Source organism: Prionailurus viverrinus, chromosome A1 (assembly GCF_022837055.1).
Source record: "Prionailurus viverrinus isolate Anna chromosome A1, UM_Priviv_1.0, whole genome shotgun sequence".
Lineage (NCBI taxonomy): Eukaryota > Metazoa > Chordata > Mammalia > Carnivora > Felidae > Prionailurus > Prionailurus viverrinus.
This window is the reverse complement of record NC_062561.1, coordinates 189,239,444-189,262,256: the sequence shown is the minus strand read 5'-3', so window position 1 is coordinate 189,262,256 and position 22,813 is coordinate 189,239,444. Positions and strand designations below refer to the sequence as shown.

Genomic DNA, 22,813 nt, shown 5'->3' with positions numbered 1-22,813 from the left:
TTAACAGAAGACTACTGGATTCTCAGAGCTCCTTCTGCATTCAAGCCGTTGCGCGATCACATGACACAGCCTCTGGAAAACACTGTATATTCATGAAAGAAATGTGGGAAAGGCAAATTTAGTGTTATTATGAAAACTGTTTTGATCTAGCAATGGACCCCTTGAAAGGCACACTTTGAGAATCATTGGAGAGAAAATTTTATTTTGGACAGGGTTTATGCTTCAGGATTCCTTTATACATTGTTAGCATAAGAGGTCAGAGTGACGGAGTAAATGGAACAGCTTGGAGACGACCTTTTTGCCGCAGGTGCTGAGTAATGCGGCCTCTCGCCGTAACCCAAGATGGTAACTTCCGCCTGCATTTCAGTCCGTACAGTGGCGTCACACACCGCGACAGCGACGTGCTTTCTCCCTGAGGGTGCCACTACATTTCCCAGGATGCTTTGCTAACAGTGATGCCATTGGTTGGCGCCGACGGAAGTGCACTTGGCTGAACGGAAATAGAAGATTTTAGAGGCTGGGAAGGTGAGGACGAGAGGAGCTGGGGAGCTGTGAGTGCCACCTGGGGCTGTCCGCTTAAGGCGTGGGGGACTCAGAGAACAAACTGTTGTGAAGCGTAGGGTGGCCTCTTCTTAACCCTGGGGACTCAAACTCCTGCATTCTTCCACTAGACCTGGAAGCAGGGGAAACAAAACTGTGTGTGGAGGCTAAGTCTTAGTATTAAGGTCTTGTTTTTTGAAGTTTTCTTGGGACGAGCTGGGACGAATTCGGGCTCTTGTCGCGACACAAGGGGCGTTGGCGTGATTTTGCTGTGACCAGAGGGGTGAGGGGTGGAGCTGCTGACGGTCTGACTCAGCTTCTACAGCAGTGGTTCTCAATTGGCTGTACATTAGAATCACCTGGGATGCCTTTTTTTAAAAATACGAGTATCCTGGGCCTACGCCAGACGCCAAAATCACAATCTGTGGAGGATAAGATCTGGGTAGCAGTACTTGCTAAAGTGTCCCAAGTATTGTGTTTAGCCAAGGTTGAGAACCACTCTTTTCGTGCCTGAGTCCTGATTAGGACCAGCTGCGCCACGATTTCCTTTACACTATAACCTGCGTGGGCTCTACAGCGCGCACTTGGGTGAATTTGACAATCGCTGTTTTGGCACTGATTGCATTTTAAGCACCGTCAGATACTTATTCTTGAGCTTCGTATCGTGGTGCTGGAAAGGCACGTATTTTTATTTTTATTATTTTATTTTATTTTATTTTATTTTATTTTATTTTATTTTATTACGACCTGGCTATTCGTTCTGAATAAAGGTTAGGGGCGTTTCATTTTTCTTACTTTTGTTTTAGCTTATGCCTATTTTTTACAACCCTGACAAAATTTGAGCAGTGGAAAAAGGAAGAGTCACATTAAAATCGTTCTCTTTTGTTGCTTATCTGAAGTTCTGAAAGGGGTGTCAGTTAAAATGATGTTTGGGATTATTTATGGGTTTATAACCAAATTTTTCTTTATAATAATTTCAATGAAAGGAAGTTAAGGTGTGTTTTGGGGTTTTGATGTATAAATTTCTTTAGGTGTAATAGGTAGGATCTTTTTTTAATACAGGTTTCCCCTGCTGTCTCAAAAGTTGAGAGTTTATCAAACCTTTCCTGAGCCAAAATGGCATAAAATAAAGATTATCCACACACCCACCACCCCCTGCTTTCCAAAAGGTCGAGTTATACCAGTTTGCTTTTACAAAGGCCTGCAGTAATATTTACATGTTTTCACTAAAAGAAATCTGAAGGGGATTTTCACTTTTACAAAAAGAGCTATTGCCATGCTAATGTACCATGCTAATGTTAAAAGCGAAGTGGCATAAGGCATACTTTTGGAAAGTGGTGGATACCTGTATAAGCACCATTACCTAACATATTTTCTCTTTTCCCAGAACTTCAGCTTCACCTTCCTCACTGATCCAGCATGGGGGAGAAGTCAGAAAACTGTAGGGTTCCAGAGGATCTTTTCAATGGTTTGAAAGTTACAGATCCCCAGGAAGCAGAGTGTGCTAGCCCTCCAGTTTCTAATACCAAAGATCACCATTTCCAGAGCAAGTTGCTCAAGGATGTTGAAGCCCATCCCCAAGAGGACCAGGGAGAAGAGGAGTGTTTTCATGACCCTAGCACCTCATTTGAAAAGGAGGAGCCAGGAGTGGACAGGGTTGAGAACAAACCTGATGATAATGTGAATTCCTCTGAACTAGATGAAGAATACCTAATAGAACTGGAAAAAAACATGCCAGATGAAGAGAAACAGGTAAATATTTATTGTGCACTATCTGCCACGATAAACTGCTTTTTAAAATGAATAAATGTGTTTGATACTCTATCACAAATTGGGTCATCTGTGCTGAAAGAGTTACTTGCCCATCTGTGTCCTTATTGCTTTAGTAGTGACGGAGCTGAGATAAATCAGTATCATGGAGTGTGTCTGCTTAACAGATTTCCTTTTTTTTTTCCTTTTTTTTTTTTTTTTGGTCAACTTTGAGTTCTTCTGTTTGCCTCATATAATTTTATAACATCTGTATATACCTTTTAGCTTTTTTTTTTAAAAAAATGGCCTTATTGGTGGTTGGCTGCTGAAATTCCTGTAAGGGACGTTTTTTGGTTAGACTTTAGAATTATGGTATGCTGTTTATTTGTATTAATCCCTTGATAGCAAAAAAAAAAAAAAAAAAAAAAAATGACTGCCTGAATATTCTGGTGGTGGTTTGGTTGCAGAGGGCAGTGACTCGGCCCTGTATTGTTTACATAACATTCTTGAGAAATAGACTTGTATATGATAGTAGTTATTTGTTAAGCACCTATAATTTGCCAGCCACTAAACTTAAAAAGTTGTGTTTTCATGTGATCTTTACAACACACCTATGAAACATATACTGTTAGCATTTCCCATAAGAGAACAGAACTTAGTAACTTGCCCAAGATCACACATGTAATAAATTGCAGAACTGATTCTCAAACCCAGTCTGATTCCAAAGTATAATGTAGCATTTAAAGCAAAAACAGCTGTCTTTCTACAAAGCAAATACACTAATACAGTGTGCATTTTCCTGCTTCTTTGCCCCTGGGCCACATCCTTAACTGGGCAAGCCTTCCCTTTTGGAGGCAGAAGTCTTGGTATCCTCCACATATCCTTCCTTCTCATCTCCTAATCGAGGTCATCTGAAGAGTTACCATAATATCTGAGTTCCTTGTCTGCAAGGAACTTGAATGAGACTTGTAGCTTAGGCTTCTGAACAACTCACTGAACAGGTTATGATACATTGGTAATGGGCAGGGATTCTGAATGTGCACTGTAACGGTGGGAATTGAGAAGTAATGTGACATGGAGCATCTTGTCTCTCCTTGGGCATTTTTCATTATTAAGTCTATTGGTTTTATTTTATTTTTTATTTTTTTTGAGAGAGAGCATGTGCACACCCATGCAAGTGGGGAAAAGGGCAGAGAGAATCTTAAGCAGGCTCCATGCTGTCAGAGCCTGATATGGGGTTCCATCCCACAACCGTGAGATTGTGACCTGAGCCAAAATCAAGAGTCAGACGCTTACCCGCCTGAGCCAGCCACACACCCCAAGTCTATTAGTTTTAAGATGCATGTGTTAGCTTTTGTGCTAGTGTGATAGGATAAAATAACAATGGCTTAGAAGAGAAGGACAAAGGGCAAAATGAACCAATTTCATAAACTACCTCAGCAGAAATGGCTCAGTAAATTAAATCACATACTGTTCAATAATTAGGGAAATGATTTTCCAGAAAGTGTTTGATTCATATCACAGGTGCAGGCTTTTTAGAAGCGTTGATTAAATGTCTGTTAAAATGTTAGCAATGCCTTTCTGGTACCTTAATGTGTTTTACCCTGATGGTGAATTTTCTACGGTGCCATTGGTTTGACAGTTGTGTGATTTGACTCGAGATGTTACATACTCTGCCTCCCATTCCCAATTTAGTAAAACTTTGTGTCTCCTGGCCAGGAATCACATTTTAAGTTCTATAAATATTTAAAACAATTACTTTTATTGCCTCTAAGTTGAATATTCTAAATGACACAATGACTTAAACTTTTTTCTTCCTTTTAAAAGTTAAGATATAACTTACATATAGTGAAACTGTTTACATTCTGTGTACAGTTCAGTGAGTCTTGACAACTGTATGCATCTGTGTAACTCACACCCTTATTAGGATTCAGAACATAACCATCATTCCAGAAACTCCCATTGTGTGCATCACCACTCATTCTGTCCCTGCACCCCCACCAACCCAGGGACCCACTGCTCTGATTCCTATTCCATAGGTTGGTTTTTTCCTACTCTAGACTTTTGTGTAAATATAATCACTTTTCAGATATAAACATTTTGTATTTTATATTTGTGTATCAACTTGTATGTTTTTGTAGCTTAATTTGAAAATTTGTAACAATATCTCTTAGAAACAACATGCTGTGGTGATAGCCATTGTTATTTTATAGAAATGTAAACCATTAATTCCACTAAGGAAACAACCTCCAAGAGTGCAGACTACCTTTACCTAATTGTGGTACTACTCTCTTGGGTATTTTTCTGGTGTTTTGATAAATATCTTTATGAAATTATTAGGAAACCAGCAAAACAGATGAAGAAATCTCTCTTCACTGCACACATGGTTTGCTTTTATAGGTCACTAGGAACAGGATACCTTTAAACTTGATTCTTTTAAAATAGAGTTGAGATAATTCAACGACAACAAAATAAACACAAATTGCCAAAAAATGTGAACAGATTTTTAGCCTCACTAATAGTGTTTAAGTGCAGATTAAAACATTACGTCTCGATTTATCTGATGTCAGCAATGAGAGGACATAAAGAGTGCTTGTGCTAATTTTGGGAGTTTAAAGTGCTATGTCATTTCTGTGGGATATAGGTATCACATTTTTAATATGAATATTTCTTTAGACTAAGGCTATCAATAGAACCTTTTGCAATGATGGGAATGTTCTATGTATACTCTGTTCAGTATGGTAGCTACTGGCCATGATCAACCACATTTTAATAGTCATCAGCTGTGGAGCATTTGAAATGTGGCTAGTAGAGATGAGGAACTGAATTTTACAATTTTTAGTCATTTATTTTAAGGAAGTCATTAGAGATGTGTACAGATGTATACATAAAGATGTATCACAACATCATTCATAATTTTGAACATTAGAAATGATGTTCAACAGAGGGTATTACTTTAAACAGTTTTGCCATTTTTATGCAGTAGCATGTAATGCAGTCATTAAAAAGAAGGATAAATCTTAATATTGATGTGGAAAAAATACCTGTTAATTGAATTAAGCAGGTGTGATAATATGGCTTATAATAACAATTATGTACTTGGGTTTGTCCCAGTTCCTAGCAGAGTTCCTAAACCCTTGGAATTTCCTAATAAGAAATAAGGGTGTGTTTTGTTGTTTATAACCAGCCCCTTTCAACCACACACATAGGAGCTTTCCAAAAATCACCTCAAGAATGAGGTCTGGTTGTCAGAGTTTGGAGCTTTCAGCCCCACCTCTGGGGAGGGGACAGAGGCTGGAGGTTGAGTTAATCACTAGTGACCAATGATTTGACCAGTGAGTGGTGCTTATGTACTGAAACCTACATTAAAACCCCAGGGGCACCTGGGTGGCTCAGTTAAGCGCTCAGGTCATGATCTCACAGGTGGTGAGTTCGAGCCCTGTGTCGGGCTCTGTGCTGACATTGCAAAGCCTGGAGCCCACTTCGAGTTCTGTGTCTCCCTCTTTCTCTGCCCTCTGTCATCCTCTCTCTCTCTCTCTCAAAAGTAAATATTTTTTAAAAATTAAAAAATCCATTTTAGTACTATGAGTGTGCAGATAGAATTGAAGTCTGCCTTAAATCTTCAGGAAAAGACCATCTAATTCTAAAAGTAGCATGCAGTATCAGTCATAGTAACAGCCGTGTGCTAAACTAAATAAAATACCCTAATATTGTGCACTTACCAAAGTACTCAGCTAGTTTTGTTTTGTTCTTTTTTTTTTTTTTTTTTTTTTTTTTTTAATGTTTATACTTTTGAGAAAGACAGAGCACAAGCAGGGGAGGGCAGAGAGGGAGGGACACACGGAATCCGAAGCAGACTCCAGGCTCAGAGCTGTCAGCACAGAGCCCGGCACAGGGCTCAAATCCCCAAACCATAAGATCATGACCTGAGCTGAAGTCAGACGCCTAACTGACTGAGCCACCCAAGGGCTCCTGTTTTGTTTTGTTCTTTGATCCTAGGTATCTAATTCTTGTCTTCATAGAACATTAAAGAAAATCTATGTTTTGCTGTCAGCAGAAATGAATGTGTTCACACTAAAATATAAGTTACTAACCTTCATTATATAACAAAACTAAACAGTGGGGGAAATTTGGAGGGACTTAACAATGGAAGTTATTTCATTTGATTTTATAAATATTAAAATATTTGGGTATCTCTTAAGCTTAATGATGATACAACTTTCTATGCTGTTCACTCAGTTCAACCTCATTTGAAAGTATTTAAATCAGAGTACATTTAAATATTTATTTTCGTTATTTGGTTCATAGACACTTGAGTTTTCTTCTTACCCCCTTTTTCTTAGGAAAAGAACCTCAAGCAATTAGCAAATTCTAAATCCTATTGATGAAAAGTTGGGCTTTCTATGATGTAATAAGAGATATGAGATATCTATTTATGGCTGGGTAGGACCAGAAATGCACTTTTGCAGAATGTTTAAACCTGTTTGCTATAATATGGAACAGAAACAGGTATCCTTCTTAGTCTGTCTAGCACTGGTTAAAGTTTTTCTCAGGAAGTCTTTCATATTATAACTGTTCACTATCTTTTTCTTATAGCATCATCATTTTCCTTTTAGTGGAGTGAAAATTGGAGTAGCTACTAAATATATTAAGGGTAATCCTCCAGAAAGGCACTAGGAGATGTTTTAGTCACAACAACTTCCATTTGGTTTTGGAAGTTGTTAACATAGCATAATCGATGTTTTTAAATCAAACAAACTGATGGGGCACCTGGATGGCTCAGTCGGTTGAGCATCCAACTTCGGCTCAGGTCATGATCTCGCGGTCTGTGAGTTTGAGCCCCACGTCGGGGTCTGTGCTGACAGCTCAGAGCTTGGAGCCTGCTTCGGATTCTGTCTCCCTCTCTCTCTGCCCCTCTCCCGCTCATGCTCTGTTTCTCACTCTGTCAAAAATAAATAACATTAAAAAATAAACAAACTGAGTATAACTACAATTTGTACTTGAAACTTATGCTTTGGCATTTGAATAAAACAAAAGTACTCAATGAAAAAAAAAATTTAAACAAAAGGGTTCAGAGAGCTTCTGAATTGGGTGAACATGTAGAGGTGCAAGGAGGGTGACATACTCAGCATGGAAGCTCAGTGCCCCTTCCTGCATACCGTCTCTTCTGTCTGCCTGTGCCCAGAGTTAGTCTTTTTTTTTTTTAATTTTTTTAATGTTTTTTTTTTTATTTTTTTTTAATGTTTGTTTATTTTTGAAGGGGAGAGAGAGCATGAGCAGCAGAGAGAGGAGGGAGACACAGAATTCAAAGCAGGCTCCAGGCTGTGAGCTGTCAGCACAGAGACCAACGTGGGGCTTGAACTCACGAGCCGTGAGATCATGACCTGAGCCGAAGTTGGACGCTTAACCGACTGAGCCACCCAGGGGCCCCAGAGTTACAGTCTTTAGAATAAAACAGTAATCTAGTAAGTGAACTGTTTTCTTGAGTTCTGGGAGTCTCTTTAGCAAATTAATTGCAGCTGAGGAGGAAGTCATGGGAACTTCCAGTTTATAGCCCAAGGGTCAAAAGCAGAGGTGACAACCTTGACTGGCAGTTGGCATCTGAAGTAGGGGTGGGGTTGGGAGCAAGTCCTTAATTTGTGGGATCTGATGCATCTCCAGGTGGAGTGTGTCCAAAGTGAGTGAAAACGCAGGGCAGCATCTGGTGTCTGCTGTAGAGTTGGAGTTGTTGGTGCAGGGGAAACTCCCACACGTCTGGTCACAGAAGTGTTCGGTGTGTTGGCAGGAGAGGAGACACGCAAGAGGTGTTTTCCCTTTACAGCAGGTTATAGAATAGTCCATGATGATTCCTTTTGAGTTAAAAACCTGTGTAAAAATGTGTTCAGACGTGAAAGTTTGGAAAGATACAGGGTGTGATTATTGGGAAATTTTCATTTATGTTTAATATACTTTTTTGAAGTATAGTTGACATACAGAGTTCTATTAGGTTTAGGTGGACAACATGGTGATTTAACAGTTCCATACATTTCTCAGTTCTTGCCATGGTAGTGCTTACCGGTAAGTCTGTCAGCATACAAAGTTATTACAGTATTATTGACTGTATTCCCTATGCTGTGCTTTTCATCCCTGTGACTTATTTTATAACTGGAAGTTTGAACCTCTTAATCCCCTTCATCTGTTTTATTCTCTACTTTTTTTTTTTTATACGGTAAGTGTGCATCACATTTATAATCAACAACACAAGTAATTCCATTTTGAGAATATAAATAAAAATTGATTCTTTACCACCAGCATGGACTTTTTACCAGAGCACAGAAAGCTGACCTTTGAGGATTTGGAAAGAAATGCTATTATAGGATCTGTGTATGTTTTTCTTCAGGTAGAATCAAGTATCAATAGCTAAAGCCTGTTATTCAAGCTGACTTGACTTGCCCTGTGGCTGAGAAGATAATCCAAGCTCAATTGGAGTTCCAGTTCTCAGCAGAACTCCTAAATCAGTAATGGAGAAGGGGAGGGAGAGGAGGCAAAAACAAAAACAAGAGTAATGGAGGAAGAAGGCAGCTAAGATTTTTAAAAACAGGCAAAATCTTTTAAGGAAAGCACTGTGTGTGTATGTGTGTGTGTGTGTGTGTGTGTGTGTGTGTGTGTGTGTTCCAGCAGTATATCTTAAGTATTTGTGTGTGTGTGTGTGTGTGTGTGTTCCAGCAGTATATCTTAAGTATTTGTGTGTGTGTGTGTGTGTGTGTGTGTGTGTGTGTGTGTGTGTTCCAGCAGTATATCTTAAGTATTTGTGAAAACCTAAATGTTGACATGACTATCCAGAGGAATGGGATTTTAGCACACATTTGAGATGTACTGGAACTGTGAAGCAAATAAGTGCTTCTCAAAGGTGTGGCTGATGTAAAGGACAAATCTGGTAGCAGATGAGAATTGTTGCTATGATATTATGATACAAAGATGCTTTATAGTATCAGAACCTATAGAACATACTGCATAGGGCTGATCCTGTGAGAAAATCACCTTTTATGGGCTACTTGTCACAGTGGAGTTTAGTCGTATGTAAATTCCCTAGATAATTCTTATGCGCTCACTGAAGTTTGAAGACCACTGTCTTAAGGCCTTGCACATCATCTTCCTTCACTCAATAGCTGTTGAATAAATACTATGATTATCTCTCCTGTGAAGGTCAGTAATTGATCTTACGAGTTACAGAGAGTTTATCTCATTCATTTATTTATTCCAGAAATACTTGGATTTCTTCCACATGCCACGAATTGTTTGAAGCCCTTAGGGATACAGTGGTAAACAGGATGAGAGGGTTTCTCTTCTCTCCTAGCTGCTATATGCTAGTTGAGAGGTATAAAAAATTTTTAAGATGAAGTGATGTAGGGGTGGGGTTGGAAGGATGGGGAGGACTACTTTAGTTTGGCTGGTCAGGAAAAGCCTTCTCTGGAAAGGTTGTAGATCAGCAAAGACTTGGAGGGAAAAAGTCAAATGTGTGACAATCAGGGAAATGTTCCATGCAATGGGGCAAAGTAGTATACAGCATGATTTCTTAGCTTCAGCTACTGGGTGGATGGTGATTCCATTTACAAATATGGAGAAGATGGAGGGACTTAGAGTTCATTAGGGCTCTAGTGATGTAATTCTTGCTATAAATGAAAAGTTTATTTGTAAGCCAAAGTGCAGAGGTAGTTACTTTAATGGGTTGGCTCCCTCCTACCAGTTGTTTGCCCATGGTATTCATTTGTAAATAGGTACACCCATAGATCCATTTAAGTACAGAAGTCTTGTGTTTGGTAAATGTGGACTCAGAGCACAAGATTTCTGGGATTTTAAAGTGTATTTTGAGAGGAAGAGAAAGAGAGTGAGCGAGAGAGCTCTTGGGGGATGGGGGTGGGGCAGAGAGAGAATACGAAGCAGGCTCCATGCTGCCTGACATGGGGCTTGAACTCACGAACCATGAGATCATGGCCTGAGCTAAAACCAAGAGTCGGGTGCTTAACCAACTGAGCCACCCAGGCACCCCAAGATTTCTGGCATTTTAAAACATTTTCCTTAGTCTCTGAAGACATAAAGGATTATTCTTTCCTTCAAGACTTTATCTCTAGCCAGAGACCATTATTGAAGTATTGTTTGGAGCAGAAGTTCTTCATCAGTTATTTCCCTCTCATTTTTCCTTAATCTCACAGTACTTAATCCTTTTGATTTCCATGTTTCTGCCTTCTCATTGCATTATTTTCATAATTGTTATCAATGGTGCTGTAGCAGTGGGCCTGTTTGCAGGGAACATTCTTCTGGTTGCTTCCAGAAAGTTTTCAGTAACTTTTCTATAGTGGCCTGCATATTCTGTTAACCTTATGACAAAACTCTTTCTGATTTGTTTTTTCCTTTTTAATGGGCATCCTTTTGAATTAAGGTTGCCATATTTATTAATTTCTTAAAGTTTACTAGTATTGGATTTAACGAACACTGTTAACAAATGATTAAATGAAATCCTAGAATTTAAGAATTGGAAAGACCTTAGATTTCTGATCCTGAGTTTAAGTCAGGGGAAATAACTTTTCCAAAATTTTTACCCCCAAAACATTTGGAAGTTAGTGGGATAATTTTAGATTGTTTGCTGATGAAACAAAGTGGCATTCAGCGTTCCTTGTGTTTATTAAGGAAGATCACTTTATGTAGATCAATGGTTCTCAAACTGTATAGTGCCTAAGAGTCACAGGAAATTTATTAATCGTGCAAAGCCCTGAGAAGTGTGTGATAGCACAGACTTGTGAGGTGGCAGCCAGGAATCTGCTTTAACAAACATCTCCAGGTCATTTTGTTATAGGTAGAACTGTGGTCACTCTTTGGGAGACAGAAAGCCAGATTGACAAATACGACCAGGCTTCCAAAACGCAAGTATATACTGACTGCATCTCACATCAGAAGAGTTGACTCATGGGATGTTTTTCTTTTATCTTCCTCTTTGCTCAGGTTCTATAAAAGGTTTGTTGGGCTGAATTTAAACAGTACTAAAATAAGGAAATTTATTTCTATTAAATTGAATTTTGGGAAATAGAACTTTCTGAACTAAGAAACAAGGAAATATTTCCAAGATTAGTTCCTTATAGGTCAGTCATCTATCCTGAGAAAGATAAGACTTAGTGAGAGGTCAGATTCTCACTACAGCTCAAATCCAGAGAACCTCCCTCCAGACTCCCTAGAAGACTTCTAAAAGTAACTTGTGGAAAAAACAAATATGTCTGTATGTGTGAAGCAAATGATGTCTGATTTCAAAGAAAACAAAACTGAAGCTGGTCTTTCTTTTTAATGATAAAGGAATTCCCTTCAGGATCATTTGTAGGATGGGTGTCTCCAGTCCTTTCAGTGTGTAGTTGTTCCACCCCACCTAGATAAGACTGAAGCAGCAATGGTACTTGTGCCTCCATTTTCCAACCCTTTAGTAAGTGTGTGGCTTTTTTAACCTTCTCTTTGACCATTATGTGATCTTTGAACACAGTGCTTGACTTAAAAGTTTATTTTATAACAATTACTTTACAAAACTGCAGGGGGAAGCAGAGACCTGCTGATAGATTTACAATATGGAAATTAACCTGCTGGTGTGAATCTCTTGATTTTCTCCTTGTTATCTATTAAATCTATGATCATTGCAGGATCGTTAAATGAATTTTTTAAATGTATTTAATGCAAGTTTTTTTATCATTTAATGATAGAAGGAGTATATATAAGCTCCAAATTGTTTCTTTTGTATTCACTGATCTTAAGAATAGGGAATATTCCTAGCTAGCACTGAAAAGGTGGTTGTTTCATGATTAATAAGGGAATTAAGGAGCACCTTCTGACATTTGCCAGTTTACACCAAAATTAAAGTTGTATCAACTTAAATTCTCTAGGATTTGAGTTACAGTTGGAAAGCTATTCCTCACACTGAGATTAAAGAGGAATTCACCTGTATCTTCTTCCAATACTTATATGGTTTCACTTTTTATATTTAGATCTCCAGTCTACTTGGAGTTTGCTCTTGTGTAAGATGCAACATATATTCTAGTTTTGTCTTTTTCCAAATGACTACCAAGTTGTCCCAGCACCATTTTTAAAAGTCTACTCTTGCCTCAGTGATTTGATTAAATTTTAATATCAACTCAGACTGAGTTTGTATTTTTTTTTTCCAAATGCTCACCTTCCACCTGTTAAATTATCAGTTAAAACCTAACTTGGTTTATAGTGGTATCATTAATCAAAGTAACCACATTTAGACATGGGTTAGATCACCGTTGAAAGATCTCAGTAGCAATGAAATTTTTTTTTAATTTTTTTAATGTATGTTTATTTTTGGGAGAGAGAGAGCAGGGGAGTGGTAGAGAGAGAGGGAGACACAGAATCCAAAGCAGGCTCCAGGCTCTTAGCTGTCAGCACAGAGCCCGACGCGGGGCTCGAACCCACGAACCATGAGATCATGACCTGAGCTGAAGTCAGACGCTTCATGGACTGAGCCACCCGGGTGCCCCTCAGTGGTGATGAAATTTAAAAATAACTGCAGAGCAGCACCTGGGTGGCTCAGTCTGTGAACTGTCTGACTTGATTTTTGGCTCAGGTCATGATCTCATGATCATGAGATCGAGCCCTGTGTCGGGCTCTGTGATAGGCGTGGAGCCTGCTTAAGATTCTCTCTCTCCTTCTCCCTCTGCTCCTCCCCACCTCAAAAAATAAGAAATAACTAGATAATTGATTAGTTTAAAAGTATAGAATGTTTGTTGGGATCGTGTTTTGCAATATAATACTTCAAAGTTGTTTTGTCTTTAAGAAAATACAGTTCTCTCTATTCTGTGAAATTCTTTTACCCTATAATCCAAGAACATTGTTCCCTGGAAAATAGAATAAAATAAGATCCTAGCATACCTATATTTGTGAAGGCAAAGAATAGATTTTAAACATTTGCAAACTGAATTAGTCTGTCTGCAAAGAACTCATTTTGCTAATTCAGTGGAAAATGGCCTTGGGTTACCTATAGAAAAACAACTGAAGATCTGTGGTGCGAGTCCCTGATTCAGTGAGGTGAAGATTTATTGTTTGTTTGTTTGTTTGTTTGTTTGTTTTTAATGTTTATTTTGAAAGAGAGCACATGCCTATGAGCAGGGGGAGGGGCAGAGAGAGGAGAGAGAGAACTTCCAAGCTGACTCCTGCTGTCAATGTAGAACCTGTCACTGGGCCCAAACTCATGAACCATGACATCGTGGCCTGATCCAGAATCAAGAGTCAGATGCTCAACCAACAGCCACCTAGGTGCCCAGTAAAGGTTTATTTTTAACATAGTTCTCAAAACAACTCGAAGTGAGTTCTCTGGGACTGCATGACATGTTCTAAAGCACTGTCATCCTCTTTACAAGTGTCTTAATTCTTGATAGCAAGGGGATTAAAAATATTTTAAAATTTAAATTTAATTTTTAAAAATTAAAATTAGTGCCTTTTATGTTAGATAATTTTTTAGTGTACCGTTGTAATATTTCTAATATTTAAACTGTTTCTTAGCTAAATGTATTTAGTGGTTGCTGTATAGATTTATATTATGCATCCTATTAGAGTCTAGTTTAGTTTAATACTTTGTAATTCCAGTAAAATATAGAAATTTTGCTTCAGGATAACTGTTTCTTCTTCCTTGGTGCCACCATTGTCATATACATTATATCAATTATATGTTGTAAACTCATCCACAAAGTATTGTAATTAGTCTTTTTTGTCTTTTAAAGAAATTGAGAAAATAATGTATTTATAGAACCATTTCTAAATTTTTTTAACATTTATTTTCGAGAGAGAGCACGAGCAGGGGAGGGGCAGAGAGAGAGGGAGACACAGAACAGAATCCAAAGCAGGCTCCAGGCTGTGAACTGTCAGCACAGAGCCCAACGTGGGGCTCGAACTCACAGACTGTGAGATCATGACCTGAGCCAAAGTTGGAAGCTTAACTGACTGAGCCAGCCACCCAGGTCTCCCTATAGAACCATTTCTAAAGCTTTTCATTTCTCCATGTCGATTTGAGTTACCGTCTGGTATCATTTCCTTCCAGTCCAAAGGATTTCCTTTAGTATGTCTTGTAAGGGAGGTTTGGTAGCACTTTTTCTATCTTTATCTGTGAATGTCTTTATTTTGCCTTCATTTTGAGGTACGGTCTTGCTGCATATCTAATTCTTGGTTGACAGTTTTTTTCTTTCAACATTTTGAGTATGTCATCACACTGATTTCTTTGGCGAGAAATCAGATAATAATAATACTGTTGTTGTTCTGAACCTGATAAGTTGTTTTCCTTCTGTTCGTTCAGATTTTCTCTTTGTCTTTCAACATTTTGACTCTGGTGGTTCTAGATATGGATCTATGTACTTGGGGTTCATTGAGCTGCTTGGATCTTTAGATTAACATTTTTCATCAACATTTTGAAGATTTCAGCCATATTTCTTCAACTATTTCTTCTCTCCCCTTTCTGGGACTCTCAACACATATTGTGAGGGCTCTTCATTTTTCACCATCTTTTTTCTGCTCTCAGTTCTTCAGATTGGGTGTCTATTGCTCTACCTTGAATTTTATTTAATTTTCATGCCAGTTCAAATCTCTTTTCTATGAATTTTTCATTTCAGTTATTGGACTTTTCAACTTTTTCCTTTTAAATAATTTTTGTCCTTTTGTCATGGTTCTCTTTTTTTATTTTTTTTTATATTTTATTTTATTTTATTATTTTATTTTATTTTATTTTAAATATATGAAACTTATTGTCAAATTGGTTTCCATACAACACCCAGTGCTCATCCCAAAAGGTGCCTTCCTCAATACCCATCACCCACCCTCCTGTCCCTCCCACCCCCCATCAACCCTCAGTTTGTTCTCAGTTTTTAAGAGTCTCTTATGCTTTGGCTCTCTCCCACTCTAACCTCTTTTTTTTTTTTTTTCCTTCCCCTCCCCCATGGGTTTCTGTTAAGTTTCTCAGGATCCACATAAGAGTGAAAACATATGGTGTCTGTCTTTCTCTGTATTGCTTATTTCTCTTAGCATCACACTTTCCAGTTCCATCCACGTTGCTACAAAGGGCCATACTTCATTCTTTCTCATTGCCACGTAGTACTCCATTGTGTATATAAACCACAATTTCTTTATCCATTCATCAGTTGATGAACATTTAGGCTCTTTCCATAGTTTGGCTATTGTTGAGAGTGCTGCTATAAACATTGGGGTACAAGTGCCCCTATGCATCAGTACTCCTGTATCCCTTGGGTAAATTCCTAGCAGTGCTATTGCTGGGTCATAGGGTAGATCTATTTTTAATGTTTTGAGGAACCTCCACACTGTTTTCCAGAGCAGCTGCACCAGTTTGCATTCCCACCAACAGTGCAAGAGGGTTCCTGTTTCTCCACATCCTCTCCAGCATCTATAGTCTCCTGATTTGTTCATTTTGGCCACTCTGACTGGCGTGAGATGATATCTGAGTGTGGTTTTGATTTGTATTTCCCTGATGAGGAGCGACATTGAGCATCTTTTCATGTGCCTTTTGGCCATATGGATGTCTTCTTTAGAGAAGTGTCTATTCATGTTTTCTGCCCATTTCTTCACTGGGTTATTTGTTTTTCAAGTGTGGAGTTTGGTGAGCTCTTTATAGATTTTGGATACTAGCCCTTTGTCCTATATGTCATTTGCAAATATCTTTTCCCATTCCGTTGGTTGCCTTTTAGTTTTGTTGGTTGTTTCCTTTGCTGTGCAGAAGCTTTTTATCTTCATAAGGTCCCAGTAGTTCATTTTTGCTTTTAATTCCCTTGCCTTTGGGGATGTGTCAAGTAAGAAATTGCTACGGCTGAGGTCAGAGAGGTCTTTTCCTGCTTTCTCCTCTAGGGTTTTGGTGGTTTCCTGTCTCACATTCAGGTCCTTTATCCATTTGAGTTTATTTTTGTGAATGGTGTGAGAAAGTGGTCTAGTTTCAACCTTCTGCATGTTGCTGTCCAGTTCTCCCAGCACCATTTGTTAAAGAGACTGTCTTTTTTCCATTGGATGTTCTTTCCTGCTTTGTCAAAGGTGAGTTGGCCATACGTTTGTGGGTCTAGTTCTGGGGTTTCTATTCTATTCCATTGGTCTATGTGTCTGTTTTTGTGCTAATGGTTCTCTTTTTTTAATCATTGTCTTGCTTTCATTTAAGTCTTTAAACACAATTTTCTTTAGTTCTTTGAACATGTTTATAGCTGCTTTCAAGTCTTTGCTAGATCTAAAATCGGTGATATTCAGATATTTCTGTTTACTGCTCTTTTTGTTTTGTTTTTTTTTTCCTGGTTGTGGGTCAAATTTTTCTGTCTCTTTGTATACCTTACAATTTTTTGTTAAAACTGGACGTTTTAAGTAGAGATGTAACAGCCCTGGATTCTGTCCTCTACCACCACCTTCCCTGCTTGCATTATTTTTCCTGTTGCTTTTTTGCAACTGTTGCTTTTTACCTAGTCTCAAGCTGTACAGTCCATTTCTCCTGGTGTCTGTGTGGCCACTGACAGCTCTGCTCAGCTGGGTTTTGTTTTTGTCCTTTTCTTGCTGATATTTTTAAGTATGGCTTTCTTGGGGTTGCTCTTGTTTCTGTACAGCTTAGTGGTCAGCCGATAACTGGTCAGAGATTATGTTCAAACAGCTCAAACCAACAAGGCTTCCACCTACTGATCTGTGTGTGGATTTAGAAGTGTATTACAATTTTAGGGAATTTTCAGGTCAGCCCAGCTGGACCCTCTTGTGTCTCCTCAGCATAGGTGCACAGGTTCCTGATAGGACAAGCGTGCATGAATAGCTTTGGTCCTCTTCATTGCTACCAGGCTTGCGCACCATCTCCAGTCCATTAGGGGTACAAGGAGAGCTTATCAGGTACCTCTGTGACTGCCTCTTCTGTCTCCCTGTTACATTTCTGCTTGGTCCATGGGTCCCTTATTTGCCCAGCCAGGGCCACAACCACAGATTAGTAGGACCCCTGACTTTCCCTGTTTGCTTACCACTCAGATTGCTGCTTATTTTTGACAGTACCACTGGGCATGGATTATTTCACCTCCGGTTTGAATCAGCTCAGACTCCTCAAGCAGTGGTGCTGCTGGTTCTTCATGGCCTTCCTTGCTCTATTAGAACTACGGTGTCAAATGATGGGAGGAAGAAGGGGAGCAGGTCCTTGCAAGGAAGCCACAGATTTCACGGCTGTTTTCTGAAGTTCAGTAGTTTTTCACAAGTGTTACTCACTTTGCTGTAAGCTTTTAGTCAATTTTTAGGACACTGAAACAGCTGGTGTTAATCATTTTGTCCAATTTATAGTTATTTTTTACGTTTGCCACATCAGAAGTCCCATCCAGTATTGAGTTTTGATCTGTTCAAATATTTATACATTAAAATTAAACCAGAAAGGATGAGGCAAAAATTAAGCCTTAAAATTGATTACAAATAGAATGAAATTAATGTGATCAAATTGATCACATAGAAAAGATAATTCCAGTAACTTTAAGCACGGTACTCTGGCTGTTTACCCTTAGTAGGATATATTTTAAAGTTACAAAGAACTGCAATGAGGGGTGCCTGGGTGGCTCAGTAGGTTCAGCATGCAAGTCTTGATTTCTCTCATGGTTGTGAGATCGAGCCCTGTGTCAGGCTCTGCGCTGAGCTCGGAGCCTGTTTGGGATTCTGTCTCTCCCTCTCTGCCCCTTCCCTGCTTGTGCACGTGCTCTTTCTTTCTCTCTCTAAGATAAAAAATTAATTTAAAAAATTGTTTTAAAGAACTACAATGAAATCTTGAACTTTACATAGTAGGTTCATCATAGGTACTGATATTCATATAGTAACTTCAGAACTTTTCTGTTAATTTTAGGATAGAGCAAATGAGTAAATATATTGCTGTTACTGGGAACCAGAGTTTTCAGTGTGGGAGAAAGTGAGGAAGAATCTGGTGGTGTTCACTTGTCTGACTGCATACAAGATTTCATGTTTATGTATTCTTTGACTTGTGGCATTTTTGTTTTTTTATTTTTTAAAGTTGTATCTCCTGGATTTCTTACTGAGAGGACCTAAAAACAATGACTTGCTAGTAACAGGGAACATACTAGCATCCAGATCTTGGTTTCTAAATACCATTCCCCATCAAAAGGATCCAGGACTCCTTGGAAAAATGGCTGATTCCAAGGCTGGAGCAGGCGTAGTACAAAGTATCATATCTGGAACACGGTATGCACTGGCAGCAAAGTCTGCCCATAGGAACCCCTGGAAGTGAGCTGGGAGATTCAGGAGCCTGGTCTAAATCCTGGAGCCCCTTGGGAGGAAAGGTGCAATCAGCCAAGGGCCTGGACAGGGGCCCCTCTTGCCTTGGTCTGAAGGCTACACAATGTTGTATTACCCATTGAAGCATTAAGTAACATTCCAAACATTCTGCAGTGTTTGTACACATATGTATTATATAGTTATAATTATATAGCTATGTAATATATACCAAATTAGAGGTGACAAGGTACAGTGCAGTCACAGAAAGGTCACGCAGGGAAAGAAGTGAAAGGTGGCTCTGGGGAGGACATATGGTTTGTGTGACTTTGAAAACCCAGAAAATTTTGTTTTTGGGAAAACAGTTGGGAAGAAAATACGGAAGAGAAACAAGTGCATTCCAAGGTGGGGATGCATATACAAAGGAATGGAATGAAGGATAAAAGATAAGCATGGTAGGTGTTGAGAGACAGTGAAGAGATCAGACTGTCTAAAGGAAGGACTTGTGTTGGGTGGTAATGAGAGGTAAGGTGGAGTAGATGGGAATACAAGTTTGATGTAGTTAAAAAAAAAAAAAAGAAAACTAAGAGATATCTGATCTTGATTTTCTTACCTGTAAAATGGGTCATTTAATACTTTCATGCTCACATCTGAGAATTGCCCTGCAAAAAGCAAATGAGCTAATGTATGTGACTGCAGATTTTAAGAAGTAACGTGCTATATCCTGATACAAGTTATATTAAATTTTGAACACCAGGCTGAAAAGTTTGCAGTTGGGGTAATAACTGCTGAAATAAACTCCATTCATCACGAGCATTATCTCTTTGGGGTTTTCCTTGACAGCTCCTGTGATGATTTACAATGCAGAATAATGTCACTGTTTCTTCCTGAGTTTTCCATGATGGGGAGGAGTACTGAGTAAAGAGCTCTGTAAAATTTCTTTGGTTTCCATTGTTATGGAAATAAAATTCTAGAGCAGATATTTCTCTGTGAAGCCTCTGGAATGTGTTAAAAGACCTTGTGGAAGGGCACCTACCTGGCTGGCTCAGTCAGTAGAGTATGCAACTCTTGGTCTCTGGGGTCGTGAATGTAAGCCCCACATTGAATATAAAGTTTACTTTAAGGGACCCCTGGGTGGTTCAGTTAGTTAAGCGTCCAACTTCAGTTAGGTGGTGATCTCACATTTTGTGAGTTCGATCCCCTCCGCTTTGGGCTCTGCACTGATAGTTCAGAGCCGGGAACCTGCTTTGGATTCTGTCTGTCTGTCTTGCTGTCTGTCTGTCTCTCTCTCAAAAAAAAAAAAAAAAAAAAAAAAGGACATTGTAGAGACATATGACAGGGCTCCTAACCACATTATACGTTATACCAGAACCTGGAACAATTTGAACCTGATAATGCTGCTGAATGTCAACACCACCAGCTCATTTATGTGTGTATGTTCTTGGCATTTAGCATGCTAAATAAGACTCATGATACAATCTGTGCTTGGATTCCAGTAATATTACACAGTATGCGTGCCGTCTTTTGGAGAAAGAGAATGTTCTGGCAGCAGCATAAACCCTGGTCTTTGTACTGGGATCAAGATAGTCCCTTGGCACAGCTGGGAGTAGTGCAGCTTTCTCCTAAATGTACTATTTTTAGCTGTTTCCAAGGAGATATTCAGCATGATAGTGATAATTGCATTAATCCTCAATTTACACAATCTGTGGAAACAGCAGCTCTTTTCCAGTGTTTACTACTTAATGGGTCACTGAGTTGTGATTTGTCAGCTGAAAAAATAAAATGCCTTCCTTTGAATAATTGGCTTCAGAAATATGATCTGGATCTCTTCCCTCTGCCAGTTCAACCTTTAGTCCTGGTTACAGAGACACTGAGCATAGATAGCATAATGTTTAAACTTGTGGAATCACTATGTTGTACACCTGAAACTTAATGTAACATTATGTGTTAGCTACACTCAAGTAAAAAAATATAGTTTGAAAAAAGACACTGTGAGCTTTTCCCAGACTGCCTGCTCAGGCTGGCCATCATCATTAATTCCTTCTGGTATACCTTGGATCTAAGTTTTGCCTACTGGTATGTCAGTCAGTGTTCTAAATTTACCAAAGAGTGATTAAACTCTTAACATATGCGTGCGTGCGAGTGCACACACATGCACACACACAACACCCCACACGAGTCTGATCTGGCAGTCTGAATGATTCATCTGTGTTCATAAAACATTCCTGATGAGTTTGCAATGGAGAACAGATTATAGCTTACAAAGTAGCTTGAAATTAGAGTTAAAACAGAGACTGAAAGTTCAGAATGGATATTAAACTCTAGTAACTTGATGACTTGTTCTTCTCTAAAGAATTTTTGTTTTTGCAATAGCCTTTTAAAATATATTAAAGACCTTTAGGACCTGTGATGCATTTATTCGTATGATTATGTAATTTTCTCTTTTAACTTATTAATATGCTACCTTACATTAATATGTATTCTAATGTCAAACTTTTCACCGTTAGAACCTAATTGGCCAATTATGCATTTTGTGTGTATGAATTAAAAACCGACCATGAATTTGCTATTATTTATAGGGCTGTAATTTTACCTTAATTAAAATTGTTTTATAATCTTTTTTTCATACCCCCTTCACTCATGTCTCCCACCCCCTAACCCCACCCTCTGGCAATTGCCAATCTATTCTCTGTTTCTATGAGCTTGGGATTTTTTTGTGTTTTATTGTTTAGGTTCCACATATAAGAAAAATCATATTTATCTTTTCCTTCATTTAGGGTAATGCCCTTCGAGATCAATTTATGTTATTGCAAATGGCAAGATTCCATCTTTTTATGGCTGAATAATATTCAGTTGTGTGTATATATACATCACAATTTCTTTTTCTTCTTGTTTTTTTGTTTGTTTTGTTTTTACTAGGCAAAGAACTTTATTAACCTTGTTTCAAACTTTATCCCCAGGCTTCTTCAGCTTAATTCACTGCAAAGAATGAATTGCATATAAGCAAAAACTAAAGAGCTGCATTGTCCCAGAGGCTTGGGCTTAAAAATATTAGAGATCCATGAACAGAATTTTAAAAAGCAGTCATAAAATAGCAGCTCCCAGTAACTTCTTCAAGTTTTATCTTCTCCAGAAGCTGACTCAGTTCAGTTTGCTTCATTCTTGGAAGCTTCATCAAAAACTTTCCACAGGATCTGGAACTTCATCCTCCTCCTCCTCTCTGGTAGCTAGTGGTTCTTCTGCATCCGCAGATTGTGCGGGCAAAGCTTTAGCCCGTCTCTTCTTAAACTAGTCAGACCATCTGCACCGCGCTGGTTTAAGATCCTGGGGAGCATTTCTGTCAGCTCCTTTGTCTCAGCATGCCCTGTGATGTTGAAAAGTGTTCACTGCCAAGAATGGCTGGACTTTAGGGTTGTTAAAGTGGATCACTATACCTCGGTTTGTGAACGTATTCGCTTCTTCAATACCAGAGATACTGTTTACCCCCAACTTCTTTAAGGAGAACTGAAGTTTTTTATCATGTCGCCATTCCGTGATCCCCCTTCTTTCAGTGAGCTGCACACTCTGCTTGCAGTTTGGCAAGTTTACCCTGGTTCGTGATAGTTTCTTTCATCTTTTGGGGGCAGAAATGGAACCGAGCAGGGGACTAGGGTTAGCGCTCAGGGAGTCTTGGGCAGAGCAACTGAGCTAAGGTGGTCACACGTGGGGGTGCAAGGTGGTAGCTAGAAGGAGACTGGAATGAGGCCCAGTCCACAATTTATCTCTTCATCCGTTGACTGACACTTAGGTTTCCGTATCTTGGCTATTGTAAATAATGCTGCAGTGAGCATAAGGGTGCATATATCTCTTCAAGTTAGTGCTTTCATTTTCTTTGGCTAAATACCCCGAAGTGGAATATGGGTCCTATGGTAATTCCTGGGTCATATGGTCATATGGTAATTCCATTTTTATTTTTTTAAGGAAACTCCATACAATTTTCCATAGTGATTGTGCCAATTTACATTCCCACCAACAGTGCATAAGGGTTCTTTTCTCCACATCCTCAACATTTGTTTCTTGTTTTTGTTTTTGTTTTTTTAAGTAATAACCATTCTAGCAAGTGTGAGTGTTATTTCATTGTGGTTTTTATTTGCATTTCCCTGATGATTAATGATGTTGAACATCTTTTCATGTACTTATTGGCCATCTGTAGGTCTTTGGAAAAAAGTCTGTTCACATCTTCTGCCCATTTTTTAATCTGATTGGTTTTTTTGCTGTTAAGTTGTATGAGTTGTTT

At 38.8% G+C, this 22,813-nt stretch overlaps 1 protein-coding gene across 2 annotated transcripts in view; it reads left to right on the top strand.

The window, feature by feature from the left end:
• Positions 1-470: 470 nt before the first annotated feature.
• TTC1 (tetratricopeptide repeat domain 1) overlaps positions 471-22,813 on the top strand; it is a 46,544-nt gene continuing 24,201 nt past the window's right edge. Inside the window, exons 1-2 of one of the 2 annotated variants that reach the window (XM_047848973.1) lie at positions 471-525; positions 1,928-2,292. In XM_047848973.1, coding sequence (XP_047704929.1) covers positions 1,960-2,292 — 333 coding nt within the window. In that variant the 5' untranslated portion in view covers positions 471-525; positions 1,928-1,959. Of the gene's footprint in view, positions 552-1,927; positions 2,293-22,813 lie in introns of both variants that reach the window. The other variant, XM_047848964.1, reaches the window with a different exon arrangement.